Genomic DNA, 21,402 nt, shown 5'->3' with positions numbered 1-21,402 from the left:
TTGTGATCCGCCCATCTCGGCCTCCCAAAGTGCTGGGATTACAGGCTTGAGCCACCGCGCCCGGCCACGACCTCTTAGTTTTTAAAAGAGAAACTTACACCTTGCAGAGTAACCATCAGCTACACCTTGAAATAAAGGGGAAATAGATAAGAGTTGAATTTTTGAGAATGAACAATTATAATCTATGCTTTGGGCAAGGGACAGATAAGACCCAAGTTAGATGCCTGCATGTGTCAAAACTTAGCATACTGGAGGAAATATACGAATACACAAACATACCTTAGCATGCTAGTGGAAATACACTCAGACACAAACATATCCACATACATTCAGACATATTCAACACTTCGTTGTGATCTTAGTTTGAATGTAGCCTGTAGCCATACTTCTTTTCATTTTGGAGACAAGGTCTCCCTCTGTAGCCCAGGCTGGAGTGTGGTGCAACAATCATAGCTCACTGAAGCCTTGAACTCCTGGGCTCAAAAGATCCTCCCACCTCAGCCTCCCAAGTAGCTGAGACTACAGGGTATGCACCACCATGCCTGGCTTTTTTTTTTTTTTGTAGAGACTGGGTCTTGCTCTGTTGCCCAGGCTGGTCTAGAACTCCTGGCCTTGAAGATCATCCCACTGTGGCCTCTCAAAGTATTGGGATTACAGGAGTGAGCCACTGCAACCAACCTCATTTTCTCCTTTTATGGGCTGATGAATCCTAATCTGACTGACCAGTAGCTGTACCTAATCCAAATAGAATTATCCTGAAGACCTCATCTCCAAAAACTATTTCCTAACTTTGAGTCAGAGGAGTCTGGCTTGTCAGATTCAGATAACACACTCAACCAGCAGTTACGGCTTTACCTCTGCCAAGCTCTATACAGCTAGTGGTTGTTCTCTGGAGTGTTCCACTGATTAAAAAAACTTACCTGCTGGATATACAGATGCTCCTTGACTTACGATGGGGCTACATCCTGATACATCCATCCTAATTTGTATGTTTTTGATTTATGATTTTTTTTTTTTTTTGAGGCGGAGTCTCACTCTGTCACCCAGGCTGGAGTGCAGTGGCATGATCTCAGCTCACTACAACCTCTGCCTCCTGGGTTCAAGCAATTCTCCTGCCTCAGCTTCCCAAGTAGCTGGGACTACAGGCACATACCACCATGCCCTGGTAATTTTTCTATTTTTAGTAGAGACGGGGGTTTCGACATGTTGGCCAGGCTCATTTCCTAACCACCTCCTGACCTCAGGTGATCTGCCAGCCTTGGCCTCCCAAAGTGCTGGGACTACAGGCATGAGCCACCGCACCTGGCCTCATGTATGGTATTTTAAATTTATGATGGGTTTCTGTATGTAACCCCATAGTAAGCTGAGAATGTACTAAATGCATGTCACTTCCCACCATCAGTAAGTTATAAAATTGTAAGTCAAACCACTGTAAAGTTGGAGATTGCTGTAGTTTGTTTTAATCCATAAGATCCTTGATGTGCTAAATTCATTTTTTGAGGGGAAGCAGGATTTTAAACATGTGTAAGAGTACTGATTTTAAGAGTGGCTGCACACACTGATCTCTATCAATCTTGTGGACAGACTACTATGGTAAGACTCTAACTTTACCATAGCTTTGACTCAGGTTACTCAGAAATTGAATATACTCTGCTTCGAGATCTGATTGCCTAGTTGCATTGTGGACTTTTTATCCTTTACTTGTTTTACACATTCCATTCTACATCAGCATCAATCATTTTTAGAATCCTAGATGCTGGGTTGCACAATGGATTTGGGAGCCAGAAGCACTGAAGTTCGGAAAGAAAGATTTCCATTGGGCCACTTCTCTGGGACTGGCTCTAGGCTGGTAGCATAAATGGTATTATAATGGTATATCTCCAGTAAAATGTATTTACAAGCAAAGCCCCAGAGATGCTGAACGCTGGTACCTAGGACACAAAATAGCATTATATACTGTATATAATTAACAACTTAGGTTCCGGATTGAGCAATCAATCATGTCTCCCTATTTAGCATGCTTCCCTAAGTGTTTAAATCAGATGTGAGTGAGATTAAGAGGCTGAAGTAAACCAGAATGAGAAACTTTTTAGTCCCTGAATTGATTAGAGTTATGAGTGCACTGTGTGATTTAAGTCACTAATTAAAGTATTCCTTCATAACAAAAAAAATATAAAAAAAAATTACTAATCTAGTGAAGGAAATGGAAAGGCCACAATTTCATTTACACATAGGTTTTCTTTTAAAAAGGGAAACATTCTAATTTCAGGAAAAAAACAAAAAACTAAAATATGTAGGCTGCTCTCTAACTTGAAAAATGACTTTATTAGCATGTTTGAATAAAAAGGTACAAACTAAAGTCCATCTGGTAGAGTTTAAATACTGTGAGAAAGGTTTAAAAGTGCAGGATGATTTGAAAGACCTATTATCTCATTGTTTCCTCTAACTTTTCAGATGTGATTCTGGGTGTAATCTGTCACATTTGTAAAATGAGTGTATTATCACACAACCCTGCGCAACTGTGCCAGTATTTCCCTAGCAAACTGCAGACTTGAGTTTTTCAGGAAAACATTTTATATGAGAAACAGGCAAGTTTTTTCCCATTTCAAATGAAGTACCATTAAACTCTGTCACCTAGTGAAAAACAATAAAAATACTTGCAACTTTTACTGGGTTTTCATTATTCTCTGATTCCGCTATTAACTGTTTATTTATATGAGTTCAATTTAAGAGTATTTCTTACTTGGAGTGTGTAAGTAAGGACTGTGAACACCCCAGTTAAGAATCAGTGCTGTAAAATAAAAGGTGTTGTGGGATGAGAAGAGTGCAGGGCACATGAAAACCACAGATGGCAAACTTTGAGAACCACCAAAACATACCCTTCAGGTAGAATCTATACATTAAAACCACTGAAAAGAGGAAAGGCTTAAAAAAAAAAAAAAAAAAAAATCTAAAACCAAAAAACTAAACCAACCTTTATTTTGTTATAGAAAAAAGGAGGCTTATAATACTACTCCAACTTTGTTACCTATAATCAAAAACTGAAACAGCAATTACCATTGGTTAAAAGTACCTCAGGGCTAGGCGCGGGGGCTCAAGCCTGTAATCTCAGCACTCTGGGAGGCCGAGGCGGGTGGATTACAAGGTCAGGAGATCGAGACTATCCTGGCTAACACAGTGAAACCCCATCTCTACTAAAAATACAAAAAAATCAGCCAGACATGGTGGCGGGCCTCTGTAGTCCCAGCTACTTGGGGGCTGAGGCAGGAGAACGGCGTGAATCCGGGAGGTGGGGCTTGCCGTAAACAAAGACCGTGACACTGCACTCTAGCCTGGGCGACAGAGTGAGACTCCATCTCCAAAAAAAAAAAAAAAAAAAGTATCTTAAAGGAACGACAAGAACACTGTGTAAGATCAAATATAAAGTATGGATGTTGTTTTGTTTTCCTTTTTTTCTCCTTATGCCTCTATGCTCTGAAATCATCTTCCTTATGATGTTTACATTAAAATAATCTGTCAATCTGTATACTTATGTGTCATGTTCTTCTGAGTTATACTTACCAATAATTTGATTTTTAAAATGTATAACCTAATAAAAAAACACATTTATCCAAATCTCCCAGCAAAACCTTTACAAAATCTATTTGAACTATCAGGTTAAGGTTAAGGCTTAACTCACCTGGAAGAAGCTTGCCTAAACTGACAGTATTACAACCTAATAGGTAATTACCTTTCAATTTAACAATATTACCAACAAAGTATTGTTTGTGGAAGGGACTTAGAAAAGTGGTATAATCTCTCTCTCTCACACACACAGAAACATACACACACACCCACCCCCAATAATTTTTTAAAAAAGAGACAGTCAAATCAAATATGCTTCATGCTTGTTTTGCTTATACTGATCATTTTAAAAGAGATATTAATCTTACCTATTGCCATGAATATTTCATTTACATTCATTGATGTTTTAGCTGATGTCTCCATGAATAATAAACTATTGTCATCTGCATAGGACTGTGCTTCCTGTTTATAGAACAAAAAATGAGATATATCTCTTGGAAATATGCTGTATCTGCTTTAAACTTGTTAGAGAAAAGGAGACTTATTACTGCTCCAACCTGATTCCTATAATCATCTATAATCAACAACTATGTAATAAGCTACAACAGAGGTAAGAATACTGTGCAAGAAAATTTTACAAAGGACTATTTCCTTTTTTGTCTGAAATTCTTGCATTATCCCACCTTGATTAATCTGTTCTTACATTAAATCTGCTTTCAAATACTGAGTTCCAGAGATGGGGGAGAATTATCTTATTCTAAATAAAACTCTCTTTGATCTCAATGGCAATTTTTATTTACACTTATTATCTACAATCAAGACAAAGGGAAACCAAATATCTAACACTGGCTTCAACTACTAAATGACACGCTCATATTTAATTTTCAGTGACCTCTACAGTAACATTATAGTCTTGAATATATCATGAATCATTCCTTTGAAAATTACATTACTGCCCTACATTTTTGTCATGCTTTTACATTTTACATATATTATTACTTTTGATCCTCATAGCTGTTGTGAGGGGTAACCAATGATCTTTCCCATTGGACAAAGAAATAACTGAGGTTCCTCTGAACTGTTACGTGACAGGGCCACTTTTGACTGTAACAAGTATTTTCTCTGCCACTCTAGTGCTGGGGAGGCAACAATTTTGGAAACAGTAATGGATGATACTACATCTCACATCATTTTCCTAAGAATTAAATAAAATTAGAAGCGTAACATGCCCAGCTTAATACCTAATGGTGGAAGAATACATGTATTCCATCTACTGTCATCAAAACAGAAAACTATTCCATCACTGATATATACATAATAGCCTCAACCACCCTTCTAGTAGAGAAGCCAAAGAGCAAAAGAACAGGCAGTTTTAAAAGGTTGAAGTAGAGGACCTGCTTTGTTTTTAAGTGATTGCACTTGCTCTATTTTGCAGCAGCAAACATTCTGAATTAGCAACCGTAAGACACAAACTGGATTTTTTTCAGCCTTAACGTTTTTTTAAAATTATACGTTTTTAGCTTATTATTTTCCAACTGTGGATACCGACTGGCAGAGCCTTTATTTTTGAATGCCGTTTTAAGAACAACCACGTGAGTGTTTGTGTATGGACACATGTGGGTACACACATGTGCTGATACATACTTGCAGATGAGTAGAAGAGGATTAGGACATAAAGTATGTGTGGGATGGAGGAATTAGGGCAGGGTACAATCACTTTCTGCACTATGAACAATGACTACTTTTACTGTTTCTCTCTTTTTTTTTGAGACAGAGTTTTGCTCTTGTTGCCCAGGTTGGAGTGCAATGGTGTGATCTCGGCTCACCACAACCTCCGCCTTGCGGGTTCAAGCGATTCTCCTGCCTCAGCCTCCCAAGAAGCTGGGATTACAGGCATGCACCACCACACCTGTTTACTTCTGTATTTTTAGTAGAGACAGGGTTTCTCCAAGTTGGTCAGGTTGGTCTCGAACTCCGAACCTCAGGTGATCCACCTGCCTTGGCCTCCCAAAGTGCTGGGATCACAGGCATGAGCCACTGCACCTGGCCTTTATTGTTTAAGTCTACAAAATCTTTTGATCAGTTTATATCTTCTAGTAATCTATTTGAAAATTTAGGTTTATCAGAAACATTTTATCATACGTAGTATTTTGTATTTGTTTTAAAAATCAGTATTTTCTATTACTTGCATGGTTTTAACATTATAACTAACTCAAGTGTTGACACAAAATAAAAACTTACAGGAAAAAAAGGGACTTTCAAATGAAAGTTAAATTTAACATACCTGGAAATCTACTGCTCTTTTATTTGCTAGGTCGGCCTTGTTTCCTGATAAAGCTATTACAATGTTAGGACTTGCTTGCCTCTGAAGTTCCTTAACCCAATTTTTTGCTCTTGCAAAGGACTCCTGTTAAACAAAGAAACAGCTATTGGGCATAGGCTCAAAAAATGGTTAGGAAGCATCTTTGTGATACAAGGCTTTTTGTAAAAGACTGTCCAAAGTGACTGTGGGAAAGAAATTCTTAGGACTACTGCATTATGAGACATTTTCATTTTATTTTTTTAAACCAGATTTTCTAATTCACAAAAGCTTCAGCAGAAAGGTCAAGATCGACTATCAAAGATTTTCCAAAATATTTAATCAAAATTCTGAATACCAAAAGTGGGTACTCAAATTAATTTCACTGTGGAATGCATCCATACTTACCTCATTTGTGATATCATATACAACTATGGCTGCTTGTGCTCCTCTGTAGTACATTGGTGCTAGGCTATGGTATCGTTCTTGACCAGCTGTATCCCATATTTCAAACTTTACTGTAGTGTCATCAAGACATACAGTTTGGGTTAGAAAAGCAGCTGAAAGAAAAGGACTGCAATAAGTTAATCATTTTTCTCCAAATGTTTTCATAATATAGAAAACACCTGCTTGTATACATGTATCAAAATGTTACACCGAACCCCATACACATGTACACCTATTATGCATCAGTTAAAAGTAATAAATGAGTGTTTTGAAAAATTTCTGCATCTTAAAAAAGCTTGTTATAATACTAAATAAGCTTAAGACTACATTTCTTTTCCTCCTTTTTTTTTTGAGACAAGACTCTCATTCTATCACTCAGGCTACAGTGCAGGGGCGTGATCTCAACTCACTGCAACCTCCGCCTCCAAGTTCAAGCAATTCTCCTGCCTCAGCCTCCTGAGTAGCTGGGACTACAGGCATGTACCACCACACCTGGCTAATTTTTGTAGTTTTAGTAGAGACGGGGGGTTTCACCATGTTGGCCAGGCTGGTCTCGAACTCCTGATCTCAGGTGATCCGCCCACCTTGGTCTCCCAAAGTGCTGGGATGACAGGCGTGAGCCACCGAGCCCAGCGAAGACTACATTTCAAAACTGCTCTACAATTAAAGAAATGCAATGATAGTCTTAAAAAATGGAAGTCGGAGGAAATCCCGTGTGCTTAAAAGTACCATCTACATTGCCAACACTATGTCCTGTTCCATTTTACTAGATTTTATTGGCACACTCTGGCAATTTAGTCCCAGTCCGTTACCACCAAGTTAGTATTTCTTGTTATATATGTTTCTGTTTTTTTCCCTGAGACAGTCTCACTCTACCGCCCAGGCTGCAGTGCCTCCCAAAAGTGATGAGATTATAGGTGTGAGCCACTGTACCCGGCCTTTTGTTCTATTATTTTTTAAAACATTGTGACACTTTAATTGTGGTAGTCATTATTATCTTAACCTAGATTTAATTTGTTCAGTTGATTCAATACTTGCTCCTACCTTTCATTCCCTGCCATAAGAATTTTTTGGATCTGTACTTTTCCTGATTCTAATTTTAACACTAAGAAAGCAGCATCACAGGCTGGGCGTGGTGGCTCATGCCAGTAATCCCAGCACTTTGGGAGGCTGAGGCGGGCGGATCATGAGGTCAGGAGATCAAGACTATCCTGGCCAACATGGTGAAACCTTCTCTCTACTAAAAATACAAAAATTAGCTCGACATGGTGGCGCCTGCCTGTGGTTCCAGTTACTCGGGAGGCTGAAGCAAGAGAGTCGCTTGAACCCATGAGGCGGAGGTTGCAGTGAGCTGAGATCGCGCCACTGCACTCCAGTCTGGCAACAGAGACTCCGTCTCAAAAAAAAAAGTACGTAGCATTATAACATGATACAATATTGTTAAAATTAAAAGACCCACACACAGCCATTAGACCGCCCGCTGCTGGGGCTCTATCATTCACTGTAAATTGGTATGCTCCTCCCTTCCTTCTACATTTAGCTCAAGGTGTGATATTCAAACCCTATTTCCAAATTGGTATGCACTTGAATTACACTTTTCTAAATATTATGCAAAAGAATTATGATATATTTCTCTAAATTACAGCAGTTTATCTAGTGATGTCGATAGAGATGTACTAACCAGTATCAAAAGTGCTAAAGAAACCAAGTCTAACAAGATATATCTCTTTTATGTTAGCCATAACATTTTTTTTAATGCTCTTTTAGGTTAACTGGTTGCTGGCTTTAGTACTGACAACTAAAATCTTCTGAATTTTGCAAACAATACTGTAAACGTCTTCCTTTTGACTTAGATTCTAATTGATAGTTTTATGAATTCTCACTAATCATATTGTAAAATATATTCTAATCCAGTTCAAACTTTTTTTTTAAACCAATAATTAGCAGAATTATCCATTTTCTAAAATGCTCTATTTATGGTAAAGGATATCCAGAGAGCACTATGTCACTTTTTCAAGGTCATGAGAGGTTCTCCTGTAGGATCAAAACATGTTTTTAAACTAAAATTAACTCCCTAAGACAGTACTCTTATCAAAAAGGAAAAGAGGAAAATAAATCACAATACGCCTTTTTCCAAGTATAGTTCAATGCAGACTTGCAAAAAAAAAAAAAAGGAATTAAAATGTGCATAGACTGTTTTATTTTTTAGACATACTATGATTCACAAAGTATACTAGCAGTAAAAACATTCATTTATACATCCATAAGTAAACTTCAGGCTCAGGGAAATAACTATAGTCGTCCCTCAGTATCTATGGAGGACTGTTTCCAGGACTTTCCCATATATCATAAAGGACTGGTTCTGAGAATCCCCAACGGGTAACAAAATCTGAGGATGCTCAAGTCGCCGATATAAAATTGCAAAGTATGTGCATATAACCTAAGCACAGCCTCCTGTGTACTTTAAAGCATCTCTAGATTACTTTACTTTGTACTTTAAAGCATCTCTAGATTAGTCTAGCATCTCTAGATTACATTGTACTAGGTAATACAATGCCTGCACATCACGTTATCCACTAGATTCAACACAGTATTAAGTGTGTGGCAAATTTAATTTTTGCTTTTTGGAGCTAAGTGAATTTTTTCCCCCTTAATATTTTCAACCTGCAGTTGGTTGCATTTATTAATGCGGAACTCACAGATTCAGAGGGCCAAGCCTTAGAGAAAATATGATCCAATTCTCAAGCCAGTTAAAGATACCACAAGAGGCACCATACATGTATAAAAATGCCAAATACAAAGAAATTGCAACAAATACATTAAGACAAAGGCCATGACCAAGTACATTCTTTCAGAAATACAAAACTATTATAAAAACAGGTTAATGAAGAAAAATCAATTTAAACAAATTACAAAAAGGCATTTGAGTCAATATCCATTCCTAATAAACACGTAAGATTCTTCCTTATAGCAAACCAGAGCTTTATTTCTAAATCTAGGAACAAAACCAGGGGAAACCATGCTGGAACAGGAATGGATCCCACTCAGATTAACAAAGATAATCAATTCATTCCTCAACTCTGCTTAGAAACCTTCCTTCATTCCACCTTAGTTAATATCTCCTACATCTGTGCTCCCAGAGTTCTCTGTGTAATAACATTTCACACCTTTTATAATCATTGGTTTATATCTTTTCTTCTCCTTGATTGGGAGTTACTTGGGCAATGACCACAGGTTAAGCATCCCTTATATGAAATGCTTGGAACCAGAAGTGTTTTGGATTTTTAAAGATTTTGTAGTATTTGCATAATAAGATATTTTTGGGAAGGGATCCAAGTCAAAACATGAAATTCATTTGTTTCACATAAAGCTTGTACACATAGCCTGAAACTAAAATAATTTTGTGCATTAAACCAAGTTTATGTACACTGACTCATTAGAAAGCAAAGGTGTTAAGTGTGAAACTGTTTACTTGTGACATCATATTGATGTTTGAAGAGTTGGGGAGCATTTCAGACTTCAGATTAGGGATGCTCAACTTGTAGTAGTTCCTCTCTGTACCAGTATCTAATATAAATCCTTGTTCATACGATGTTCAAAAATGTCTACTAAAAGAAGGAAGTTCAAAAAGATACATGGAACCATTTAAAGGGTACTTCAGATAACATTTGAATGTAGAGAGAGGCAGCTCCCAAATGTGAAAAAACAGACATTTCACAAGGTCTCTACTCAAGTTGTAACACAACCTCAAAAACAACATCAAGGTATTTTTCACTTGATAACACTGTACTGGGCCGGGTGCGGTGTCTTCTGCCTGTAATCCCAGCACTTTGGGAGGCCAAGGCAGGTGGACCACCTGGGGTCAGGAGTTTGAGACCAGCCTGACCAATATGGTGAAACCTTGTCTCTACTAAAAACACAAAAAAATTAGCCAGGCATGGTGCCACATGCCTGTAACCCCAGCTACTTGGAAGGCTAAGGCAGGAGAATCACTTGAATTCAGGAGGCAGAGGTTGCAGTGAGCCGAGACTGTGCCATTGTACTCCAGCCTGGGCAACAAGAGTGTAACTCCGTCTCAAAACCACCACCACCACCATCACCACTGTACTATTGTTCATATGGTATGATAAAGCATAATTTTGGGGGAGAAAAAGACCAACATTAGAGGCCAGGGAAAATCAGTTTTATAATATACTTAAAAAAATGAAAAGTGCTGCAGTACCACATGAACAGAAATATTACTGTAATAGTATAGCCCAGTATAACAAACTCTTGATATACATAATACACCCCAAGACATTCATAATTTCCCAAAGTCCTAAAGTTTTAAAATACTACTACAGTGTTGTTGTTTTTTTCTGAGACAGAGTTTCACTGTTGTTGCCCAGGCTGGAGTGCAATGGCGCGATCTCGGCTCACTGAAACCTCTGCTTCTTGGGTTGGAGTGATTCTCCGGCCTCAGCCTTCCAAGTAGCTGGGATGACAGGTGGCCGCCACCACGTCTGGCTAATTTTTGTATTTTTAGTAGAGATGGGGGTTTCACCATGTTGGCCAGACTGGTCTCAAACCCCTGACCTCTGGTGATGCACCCACCTTGGCCTCCCAAAGTGCTGGGATTACAGGCATGAGCCACCACACCTGGCCAAATTCCACTACAGTGTTTAATTTCCCCTGTAAAACCCGGTGAAGTATAACTGACATTTAGGTGACATCTTCAAATCCTTAGTGCTCCTAAAAATACATTACTAGTAATTTATAAAGTTATGTAAACAAATTGTGCCACTGAAAAGATAAACTACTACATCAATACGGTAGCAACATTAACCAACCACAAACTTACCTGAATCTGTAAAACCACTTTAATTTATCCAAAACGTCTATTTTCTGGCTAAGAACCATCACTCTTAGACCGCTTCATTTTCTCTTCACTTCCATCACCAGCACTAGCAGTTGGTTTTCTTTTCGGGCCCATATTTCACAAAGAAACAGCTTTTATCACTTCGAGAGTTACTGTGTACGCGATGACAAGTAGAGAAAAACAAAGCTGCGTTGAGATGTGGGTGCTGGCCTGTCTGATAGGCTCCCTCTGAGCTACGTGATCAGTTCCTATTTGCAAGCCTGGCAGCAAGCAAGTAACATTTCGGCCTCAGCAAAACTACAAATTACTTTATCACAGACCTTGGAATCAGGTGAGAATAGCTGAAGCTTTAAATGTCAAATCTGCAAATACCAAAGGCCTATTATAATATGCAAGACTCAAACAGTAAGCCAGGGCAAGACACTACAACACACTAGGCGAGGGAAAGGATATCCAAATTGATGGCATTAAACCAAAGATTAATAATTAAAAAACAAAGTGGCCGGCTGGGCATGGTGGCTCATGCCTGTAATCCCAGCACTTTGGGAGGCTGAGGCAGGTGGATCACATGGTGAGGAGTTCAAGGCCAGCCTGACCAACATGGTGGCATGCACCTGTAATCCCAGCTACTCAGGAGGCTGAGGCAGGAGAATCGCTTGAACCCAGGAGGCAGAGGTTGCAGTGAGCCAAGATCACACCCCTGCACTCCAGCCTGGGTGACAGAGTGAGACTCCATCTCAAGAAAAAAAACAAAGTAACCCCCACCCCATAACTAAAATGATTCTACATGAATTAAACAGAAAGGGGAAAGAATACAAAAACTGAGAAACCATACAACTTCAAGCCCAAACTTATTATTTATCAAAACTGACAAGAAATAATTGCTTTATTAAAATTGACCAAAATTCTACATAAGACAACAGATTTGATTACACAAAAATATGAGACTTCAGGTTTGCAAAACTTGCGCCATAACATCCATGACAAAGGGGCAAACCTAATGATAAAAATTTCTACAATGGATGCTAAGGGATTAGTATTTTCAATGCGTAGAAAGCTATTATAAATGTTTAGAAAAATTTTAGAACCTCAAGAATAAATGTGTAAAGACAATTCACAAAAGAATGGAAAAGGAGACCAGTAGTCAACAAAATCATCCACATAGTAAAAACAATTTTTATCTCCTAAATTAGCATAATGAAAAAATATAAATAGGGCAGGCACTGTGGCTCACACACCTGTAATCCCAGCACTTTGGGAGGCCGAGGCAGGTGGATCACTTGAGGTCACGAGTTCAAGACAGTAGGTAGAACAAACTTTTATGCTCAAAGAACTTAAAACTATTTAATAATTAAAAACAACCTTGTTAGTGAAATGAAATCCGTCACCAAGAATTGGAAGTAAGGCTGGGTGCAGTGGCTCACGCCTGTAATCCCAGCACACTGTGGGAGGCTGAGGCAGGAGGATCACTTGAAGCCAGGAGTTTGAGACCAGTCTGGCCAAAACGGTGAAACCCTGGCTATTAAAAATACAAAAATTAGCTAGGTATGGTGGCACGTGCCTGTAGTACCACCTACTCAGGAGGCTGGGGCATGAGAATATCTCAAATCCTGGAGGCAGAGGTTGCAGTGAGCTGAGATTGTGCCACTGCACTCCAGCCTGGGTGACAGAGAGAGACTGTCTCAAAAGAAAGAATCAGAAGTAAAGTAGCTTGTGGGGAAAGAATGTAAAGAAAACACTGGGTAGTTTGGCTACAGCATAATAAATCAGATTTTCTGGTTTTCAAAGATTTGAATTGCAGTAAGGAAATTTTGATATACTATTTTTTTCAATTTTCGGTAGTAAATAAATGTGTATAGAGAAACAATAATATAGGTTGTCATATTTGAGTACCTTTAAAAAAACAATCCAAATGTGTAAGTGAAAAAAAAAACTAGTAACTAAATACGTAGCAATTAAATTAAAACTAAAAGGAAAGGATGCAGTGACTAGAGAGGGAAAGAGTCTTGTTCAAAATTTCAGAAATAAAATGTTGCTTTGTGATAAAAAAAAATTCAAATTAGAGATTGTTAGAATCAGGTACTAAAGTTATCAGTGAAGACAGAAATTGGTTCACTGGGAAAATGAGTACTAACAGCAGTAATCCAACATAACAGATTTTCTCAGACAGATAAGCACTAACTTCAGATGATAAAATTATACATAGGGAAGAATACATAGCTGAAAATGGGGGAAAAAGAAAAACGGAGGCCATTTTTATTTCCTACAAAAGCGTGTGTATACAGGAAGCACCCAATGAATGCACTGCAGAAGCCACAGTCGTGAGTGTAGTTAGGGAAGAGTTACATTTCAATTAATGTGAGGAAGAGAAAGAAATAAAAGTAGAATCGGGCAAAGTATTACTCAGCACCTGGAGGGGAAATAAATAGGGCACAGTAAAGCATACACACTGTGAGTAAACCCAAAAAGAAAATATTCCAAAAGCCTAACAACAAAATAAGAAATTATTATGTAGATAACATATAGAAAGAGAGCAATCTTCCCAAAATTAATCCATCTTAAGAGGTGATCTATAAATACTAATTTATCTAGAATTCATTCTTAAAAATCAATGAGCATCTGATAAGGGATTGAAAGCCAGAATATATTAATATAAGGAACTCCTACAATTTAGCAACAACAAAAAACCTGATTAGAAAACGGACAAAGAGCCGAGCGCAATGGCTCATGCCTGTAATCTCAGCACTTTGGGAGACTGAAGTGGGTGGATCACCTGAGGTCAGGAGTTCAAGATTAGTCTGGCCAAAATGATGAAACCCTGTCTCTATTAAAAATACGAAAATCAGCCGGACGTGGTGGCAGTTGCCTGTAATCCCAGCTACTCGGGAGGCTGAGGCAGAAGAATTGCCTGTGCCCAGGAGATGGAGGTTGCAGCAAGTCAAGATGGTGCCATGGCACTCCAGCCTAGGCGGCAGACTGAAACTCCATCTCAAAAAAAGAAAATGGACAAAGGACTAGAATAGACATTTATCCAATGAATATACACAAATGACCAATAAGAGCTGGGCACAGTGGCTCACAACTATAACCCCAGGACTTTGGAAGGCCAAGATAATAGAACTGCTTAAGCAGGAGTTCAAGATCTGCCTGAGCAATATGGTGAGACACTGTCTCTATAAAACATTTAAAAATCAGCCAGGCATGGGGGTATGCGCCAGACTACTTGGGAGGTACAGGTGGAAGAATTGCCTGAGCTCATGTGCTGCAGTGTGCTGTGATCATGCTACTGCACTCCAGCCTGGGTGACAGAGTGAGACCCTGTTTCAAAAAACCAAAATAAATAAATAAATAATTCCAATAAGCACATGAAAAGATGTTCAATATCACCAATCATTAGAGATATGCAAGTCAAAACCACAAATTACCACCTCACTGCCATTAGAATGGCTATGATCAAAGCAAGAGAAAAAGGTAAAGTGTGGGTGATCATGTGGAGAAACTGGAACTGCTTTGCAACTGGTGTGGAAAACTGTATAGATATTTCTCAAAAATATTAGACAGAATCACCATATGATCCGACAATTCCACTTATGGGAATATATCCAAAAGTAGTGAAAGCAGGAACTTAAAACAGTATTTGTACACCAATGTTCACAGCAACATTATTCATAATAGCTAAAGATGAAAGCAACTAAGTGTCCAATGATGGACAAACAAGATGAAGTATATACATACAATGGAATATTATCCAGCCTAAGAAGTTTTAGGAAGGAAATTCTGGCACATGCTCTACAACATGGATGGAATGTTGAGGACATTATGCTAAATGAAATAAGGAAATCACAAAAGTACAAATACTGTACAATTCTACTTATGTGAGGTAGCTAGAGTTAGAAAGAAAAAGGTGAATGGTGATTGCCAGACATGGGAGGAAGGGGTAGTTATTGTTTAATGGGTGCTGAGTTTCAGTTAGGGAAGATAGTTTTAGATAGTTACACAACAATGCTAAGTACCTAATACCACTCAACTGTATACTAAAAAAATGGTTAAAATCGTAAATTTTGTGTTACGGATATTTTACCACAATTTAAAAAAGAAATCTGGGTAAGGCACAGTGGTTCACACCTGTAGTCCCAGCACTTTGGGAGGACCAGGCGGGCACATCGTTTGAGCCCGGGGAATTCGAGACCAGCCTGGACAACATGGAGAAATCGTCTCTACTAACAAAAATACAAAAACAGGTGTAGTGGCGCGCACCTGTAGTCCCAGTTACTGGGAGGGGGGTAGGGGGGAAGAGGTCTGCGTCTCAGGCAGGAGGATCACCTGAGCCTGGGTGACACTGAGACCCTGTCGTCCCATCCCCACCCCCGCCCCCGCCCCAAAATATAAATAAATAAAGGAAGGAAACAAATATAAATATGAGCAACATCTAAAGGTAATAGTTGCAGAATGATTTAAAATCCTGAAGAATATTAATGACACACAGGGAAGATCCTGCATTAAGTCAACAGTGAGGTAAAGAATAAAAATCAGTATTTCTCCAACACTGTCTAGGGTAAAGGATATTGAGAAGTCAATGCTTTTTACTATCACAACTTGACAGCAACCCTTACGGGACACCCAACTCTAAGGGAATCCACTAACCAGTAGATAAGACAGCCAGCCACATGTCACCAGCTGAACATCGTTGCCCTAGGAATTTCCTTCTTTCTTTTAAGACAGGGTCTCCCACTGCACTGTCATCCAGGTTGGGGCAGCGGTGCTATCACAGTTCAGTGTGTCGTTGAACTCAAGCAATTCTCCCAAGTAAGCCTCTGGAGTAGGTGGGACTACAGGCATGCACCACCACACCCAGCTAACACTAGGTATTTCTAACATACTGATGCACGTTGTTTGAAAATTAATCTTTGGGCCAAACACAGTGGCTCACACCTGTAATCCCAGCACTTTGGGAGGCCGAGGCAGGCGGATCACTTGATGTCAGGAGTTTGAGATCAGCCTGGCCAACATGGTGAAATCCGTCTCTACTAAAAATACAAAAATCAGTCGGGTGTGGCAGCATGCACCTGTAATCCCAGCTACCTGGGAGGCGGAGACAGGTGAACACAGGAGGCAGATGTTGCAGTGAGCAGAGATTACACCACTGCACTCCAGCCTAGGGGACACAGCGAGACTTTGTCTCAAATAAATAAATAAATAAAGTAAGTAAGTAAGTAATAAGTAAGTTAATCTTAGGAGTTTTGGCTAGGCATGGTAGCTCCTGTCTATGTAATTCCAGTATTTTAGGAGGCCAAGGTGGGATCTGAGGTAGTTCAAGACCAGCCTGGCCAACATGGTGAAACCTTGTCTCTACTAAAAATAGAAAAATTCGCCAGACATGGTGACATGCGCCTGTAGTCACAGCTACTCAGGAGGCCGAGGCACAAGAATCGTTTGAACCAGGGAGGCAGAGGTTGCAGTGAGCCAAGATCACGCCACTGCACTCAGCCCACGACAGCCTGGGCGACTCCGTCTCAAAAAAATAAGTAAAATAAAATTAATCTCAGGAGTTTGTTAGTATTAAGTTAGTGCCCCAAACCTGATCACCCTAGAATAAACTGATAAAGTCAGTGTGAGCGCCTTCAGGGCTAAGACCCTGTGATTACCTCACCAAGTGGCATAATCCTAAGAACATCTCTGCTCATCAGATTAGATTTACGTAACAGGAACATACCAAAACTGCTGAATTGGGAAGAAGAATGAAAGAACACATTACAAAGACAAAAGGTATTTTTAAAAAAATTATAGGGTACAGGTTGTTATGAGTTATTAACTAGAATCAGATAAAGGCTACCAAACAAGTATCAACAGAGAAAAGGTTAAGGAAATTAGCTTAGCTTTAAGGGAGATATAGACATGTAGATATCTATAGGTAGGTAGGTAGATATATAAATACCTACAAAAGACATGTTATCTATAGACCCCAGATACTTTACTCAACAAAAGTATTTCACTAAACTTGTCAAATGTGCAAGGATAGTGCCCAAGCTATTTTGCATACCAGGATTCCTTCCCTTTTCTCCTGGTCCAAGAACCTAGCACATAATCCTTCCTAGCCCTCAAGAGAATCTTCCAGACCTTTAAAACATTACTGGCTTTCAAAGTAATTCTTTCATGCTTGGCAGTAAGCTTATATATTAAATGAATTTAAAAGTTCTAATATTTGGCTGAGCACAGTGGCTCACACCTATAATCCCATCACTTTGGGATTCCTGTCTCAGGAAGATCTCTTGAGGCCAGGAGTTCAAGACCAGCCTGGGAAACATAGCAAGACTCCATCTTAAAAATAAATTCGCCAGGCATGCTGGCACATGCACATGTAGTACCATCTACTTGGGAGGCTGAGGTGGGAGGATCATTTCAGCTCAGGGGGTGGAGGCTGCAGTGAGCCATAATCATGCCACTGCACTTCAGCCTGGGTGACAGAGGAAGACCTTGTCTCTCAAAACAAAAACAAAAGTTCTGATATATGAGAATTTACAACATAATAGAAAATAAGACTAAAGGAGAGAGAACAGAGAGGGAAAACTTGAAACTCCTATTAACAGAGGACATCTGTAATCCTAGGATATAATTATCTAGGCCAACTCTCAAAGAAATTGGATGTATCTCTAAGGGTTAAAGAAGTGATGAAGACTAGAATTCTTTTGATCCTAGGAAACAATTTTATCAGGATAAAATTCCTTTGGGTTCAGTAATCACCTCTAGAAATTGATCTTACAAAAGTAAGTCGGGGAGGTGGGTAAAATTCTAAGATATCCCCATTGGGTGATTACCTAAAACAGCAAACAAAAAAGCAAACATTAAATGCCCAACAACGGAACAGTTAAAAAATAAAAAGAGGAGATTGCCAGCTACTAAAATGTGACAATATAGATGTACTGAGAAATATTACCATTAATAAATCAAATGGAACGCAGTAGTGTGACTATTACAAAGAAATCTATACAGAAATAACACGAGGTTATGAATAGTTCATAGAAAAACGAAACACAGCCTGGGCACGGTGGCTCGTGCCTTTAATCCCAACACTTCGGGAGGTGAAGGTAGGAGGATGGCTTGAGGCCAGGAGTTTGAGACTACCCTGGGCAACATAACGAGAACCCTTTTCTACAAAAATTTAAAAATCAGCCAAGTGTGTTCGTGCATACCTGTAGTGCCACCTACTTGGGAGGCTGAAGTGGGAATATCATTTGAGCCCAGGAGTTCAAGGCTGCAGTGAGCTATGATCACTGCACACCAGCCTGGGCAAGTGATACCCCGATTCAAAAAAAAAAAAAAAACAAAAACAAAAACAGAGAAAGCAAACACAATGGGCTCTAAAAATACATACTGCAGATATTCTCAGAATATGTGAGAAATTACTGCTCACTGTTATTTAGCACAGTACTATTACAGCCAAAGATATAACAATGTGCATATCTAAAACTAGAGAACTGTTATTACTAGTATGACACATGCAAGGGAATACCGTTACAGCCAAGAAAAATGCGGATGTTCTTTTGATACAGATAGGTCTTATGGTAGATAGTATTTTTTTTTTGAGATGGATTCTTGCTCTGTTGCCCAGGCTGGAGTGCAGTGGTGCAACCTTGGCTCACCACAACCTCCGCCTTCCAGGTTCAAGCCATTCTCCTGCCTCAGCCTCCCGAGTAACTGGGACTACAGGGATGCATCACTACAACCGGCTAACTTTTGTATTTTTAGTAGAGAAGAGGTTTCACTATGTTAGCCATGCTGGTCTCGAACTCCTGTCCTTGTGATCCGCCCACCTCAGCCTCCCAAAGTGCTGGGATTACAGGTGTGAGCCACCCCACCCGGCCAGTAGATTGTATTTTCTAAGGTAGCTGCAACAAGACATTCCACACCACTTTCTTCTTACAATGTGATGTTGACACTCTTCCCTTGAATCTGTACAGGCCTGTGGCTAGAATAGAACTGATGCTATCTATCTATGTGACTTCTGGAGCAATGTCTAAGAGGCTACTACATGTAGGTGTGTTCTAACTAACAGCTCCATCTGAGGTCCCAACCAACAGCCAGCACCAACTGCCAGATGTATTGAGATGATTGTTGCCCCATAATGAATTGCAGAAGCAGGGGAAAGATCTGAGAGAGAAGCACCTACTAAGCCCACTCACCAGAACCATGGAGATGATAAAATAATTTTAAGTCTCTACATTTGGAGTCATTTGTGTCTCAGCAATAGATAACTAGAACAGCATTAAAGTGAAAAATAAAAAGTGTATTACAGTAGGTCTGACATATTTCAAATTTTGTAAAAAGGGAGACACGAATATATAGATTTGAGTATAGCAGCAACTTTGCAAGGATATATAACAAAGTAACATCATCTTTGGGGAAAAGAACTGAGTGGGCTTGATAGAAGATGAGGGGGAGATTTTTTACTGTAAACCTTATAAATCTCTTGAATTTTGACTCACATGAACAAATTAATGCATCTGATTAAAGTCAGTTAAAATATAGCGTGTGATACATGATAATGGCATAAAAATGAAAATGGTGATGATAATTTAGGAATACGGACAATTTAAATTATCATCTTATATTCTTTTGTTTTCAAAATACTTTCACATTATTTTCCTTAAGTGATATATAGCAAGAAAGCCCCTACCTGTCAAAAACTACATATTATTTAACAGTCTGATAGGTTCTTGCAAGGAGAAACACACACATACACAGTACATTCCAGAACATGAATGGCATTTCAGAAAGATGTCTTTAATCCCAGCTGTCACCTAGTTGCAAAACTTCAAGCATATACTTAACCTTTATTGCTTCAGTTTCCTTGTCTATAAAATTAGTACCTCCCCATATAGCCATGACAAGGTACAGATGAAACTTGTGAAAAAGCTGTTTAAGTTCTAGGAATGTATCACATAACAAGTAATTATTTTAAGTATCCTATCTTTAAATTATCCTTTATTTCCTAGAAGTCACACATTTCTAAAATTCACAAATTACGTATGAATGCAACAGAGGAGAAAATTCTATTCATGTTATACCTCAAATAAAAATGATAGTAACTAAGTGGAACACATTCTGGCTCTAGTTTAACGCAAAGATAAAGAACAGTTTTTTGACTGAGAAAAGCTGAAGGTGTCTGATAATTATGCAGTGACTAGTCACGTATCAAGATTACCCACTCCTTCTTTGGGACCCAAGAATATCCAACTACTACTACTGTAAACATTTAAGGCTTAAAAAACCAGGAATAACTAACTGGTTCTTCATCCTGCTTCTACCCTTCCTCGAAAGAAGGATGAATGCTGTTTAGTAACACTTACTTCAGATATTCTGATCTGTAGTGCATTCTTATTTTCAAAGTCCAACATATGACTTCAGTTAACACTTAACTTTTTCATCTTGAAGAATTTAGTAACTAGGTTAACTAAAGTTTACATATACATCAAGGTAACCAATGAATGAAAAAACAAAAAACGAGGCCTGGCACAAGTGCCTTACGCCTGTATTCCCAGCACTTTGGGACGCTAATGCAGGTTGATTGTTTGAGCTCAGGAGTTCGAGACCAGCCTGGGAAACACGGAGAATAGCCATCTCTACCAAAAATACAAAAATAATTAGCCGGGGGCAGGAGCACACACGTCTGTGGTCTCAGCTACTCAGGAGGCTGAGATGGGACGATGGTTGGAGCCCAGAAGTTGAGGCCGCAGTGAGCCATGATCATGCCACTGCACTCCAGTCTGGGTAACAGAGCAAGACCCTGTCTCAAAAAGAAACAAACAAAAACCTTTAGAAGTACTCTTGTTGCTTTTCTTACTCTTACACATCTTTACTCTCCTTCACAAAGAGGTTTGCTGAAAAGGCTCTTGATGTAACTCCAAATGATATTATCCTATCATAAATTTACTCAGCATACTTCATAAACAAGATTACGTATATGCAATGTCAGGTTATTACGGTATACAACCTAAAAAAGGGAGAAACAGTTTGCCAAAATTTCCCATGTTTCTATCAAGTAAGAATTATTCTATTCTATTCTAAAAGCAAAATTTTAAAACACTTTCCATCCCACAGCCTCCACCAATTATTATTCAAAACCAAGTGTCTTTCATGTGCCTCTCAGTGTGTCTCTGAAAATATCAATTATCTAGAAACCTTATATATTCAGAACGCAGCCTGGCGCGGTGGCTCACGCCTATAATCCCAGCAG

The 21,402-nt window shown here is 39.0% G+C and overlaps 1 protein-coding gene across 1 annotated transcript in view; it reads right to left on the bottom strand.

Annotated features, from left to right (window-relative positions):
* The window catches only part of RAB5A (RAB5A, member RAS oncogene family), a 37,196-nt gene that overhangs the window by 2,878 nt on the left and 12,916 nt on the right, over positions 1–21,402 (bottom strand). The window contains exons 3-5 of the mRNA XM_033212775.1: positions 6,272–6,423; positions 5,849–5,971; positions 3,933–4,026 (exon numbers count right to left, since the gene is read on the bottom strand). Of these exons, the coding sequence (XP_033068666.1) occupies positions 3,933–4,026; positions 5,849–5,971; positions 6,272–6,423 (369 nt within the window). The remainder of the gene's footprint in view (positions 1–3,932; positions 4,027–5,848; positions 5,972–6,271; positions 6,424–21,402) is intronic.

This window comes from Trachypithecus francoisi, unplaced genomic scaffold (assembly GCF_009764315.1).
Source record: "Trachypithecus francoisi isolate TF-2019V2 unplaced genomic scaffold, Tfra_2.0 Lachesis_group0, whole genome shotgun sequence".
Taxonomy (NCBI): Eukaryota; Metazoa; Chordata; class Mammalia; order Primates; family Cercopithecidae; genus Trachypithecus; species Trachypithecus francoisi.
This window is presented reverse-complemented; position numbering and strand designations above follow the sequence as displayed.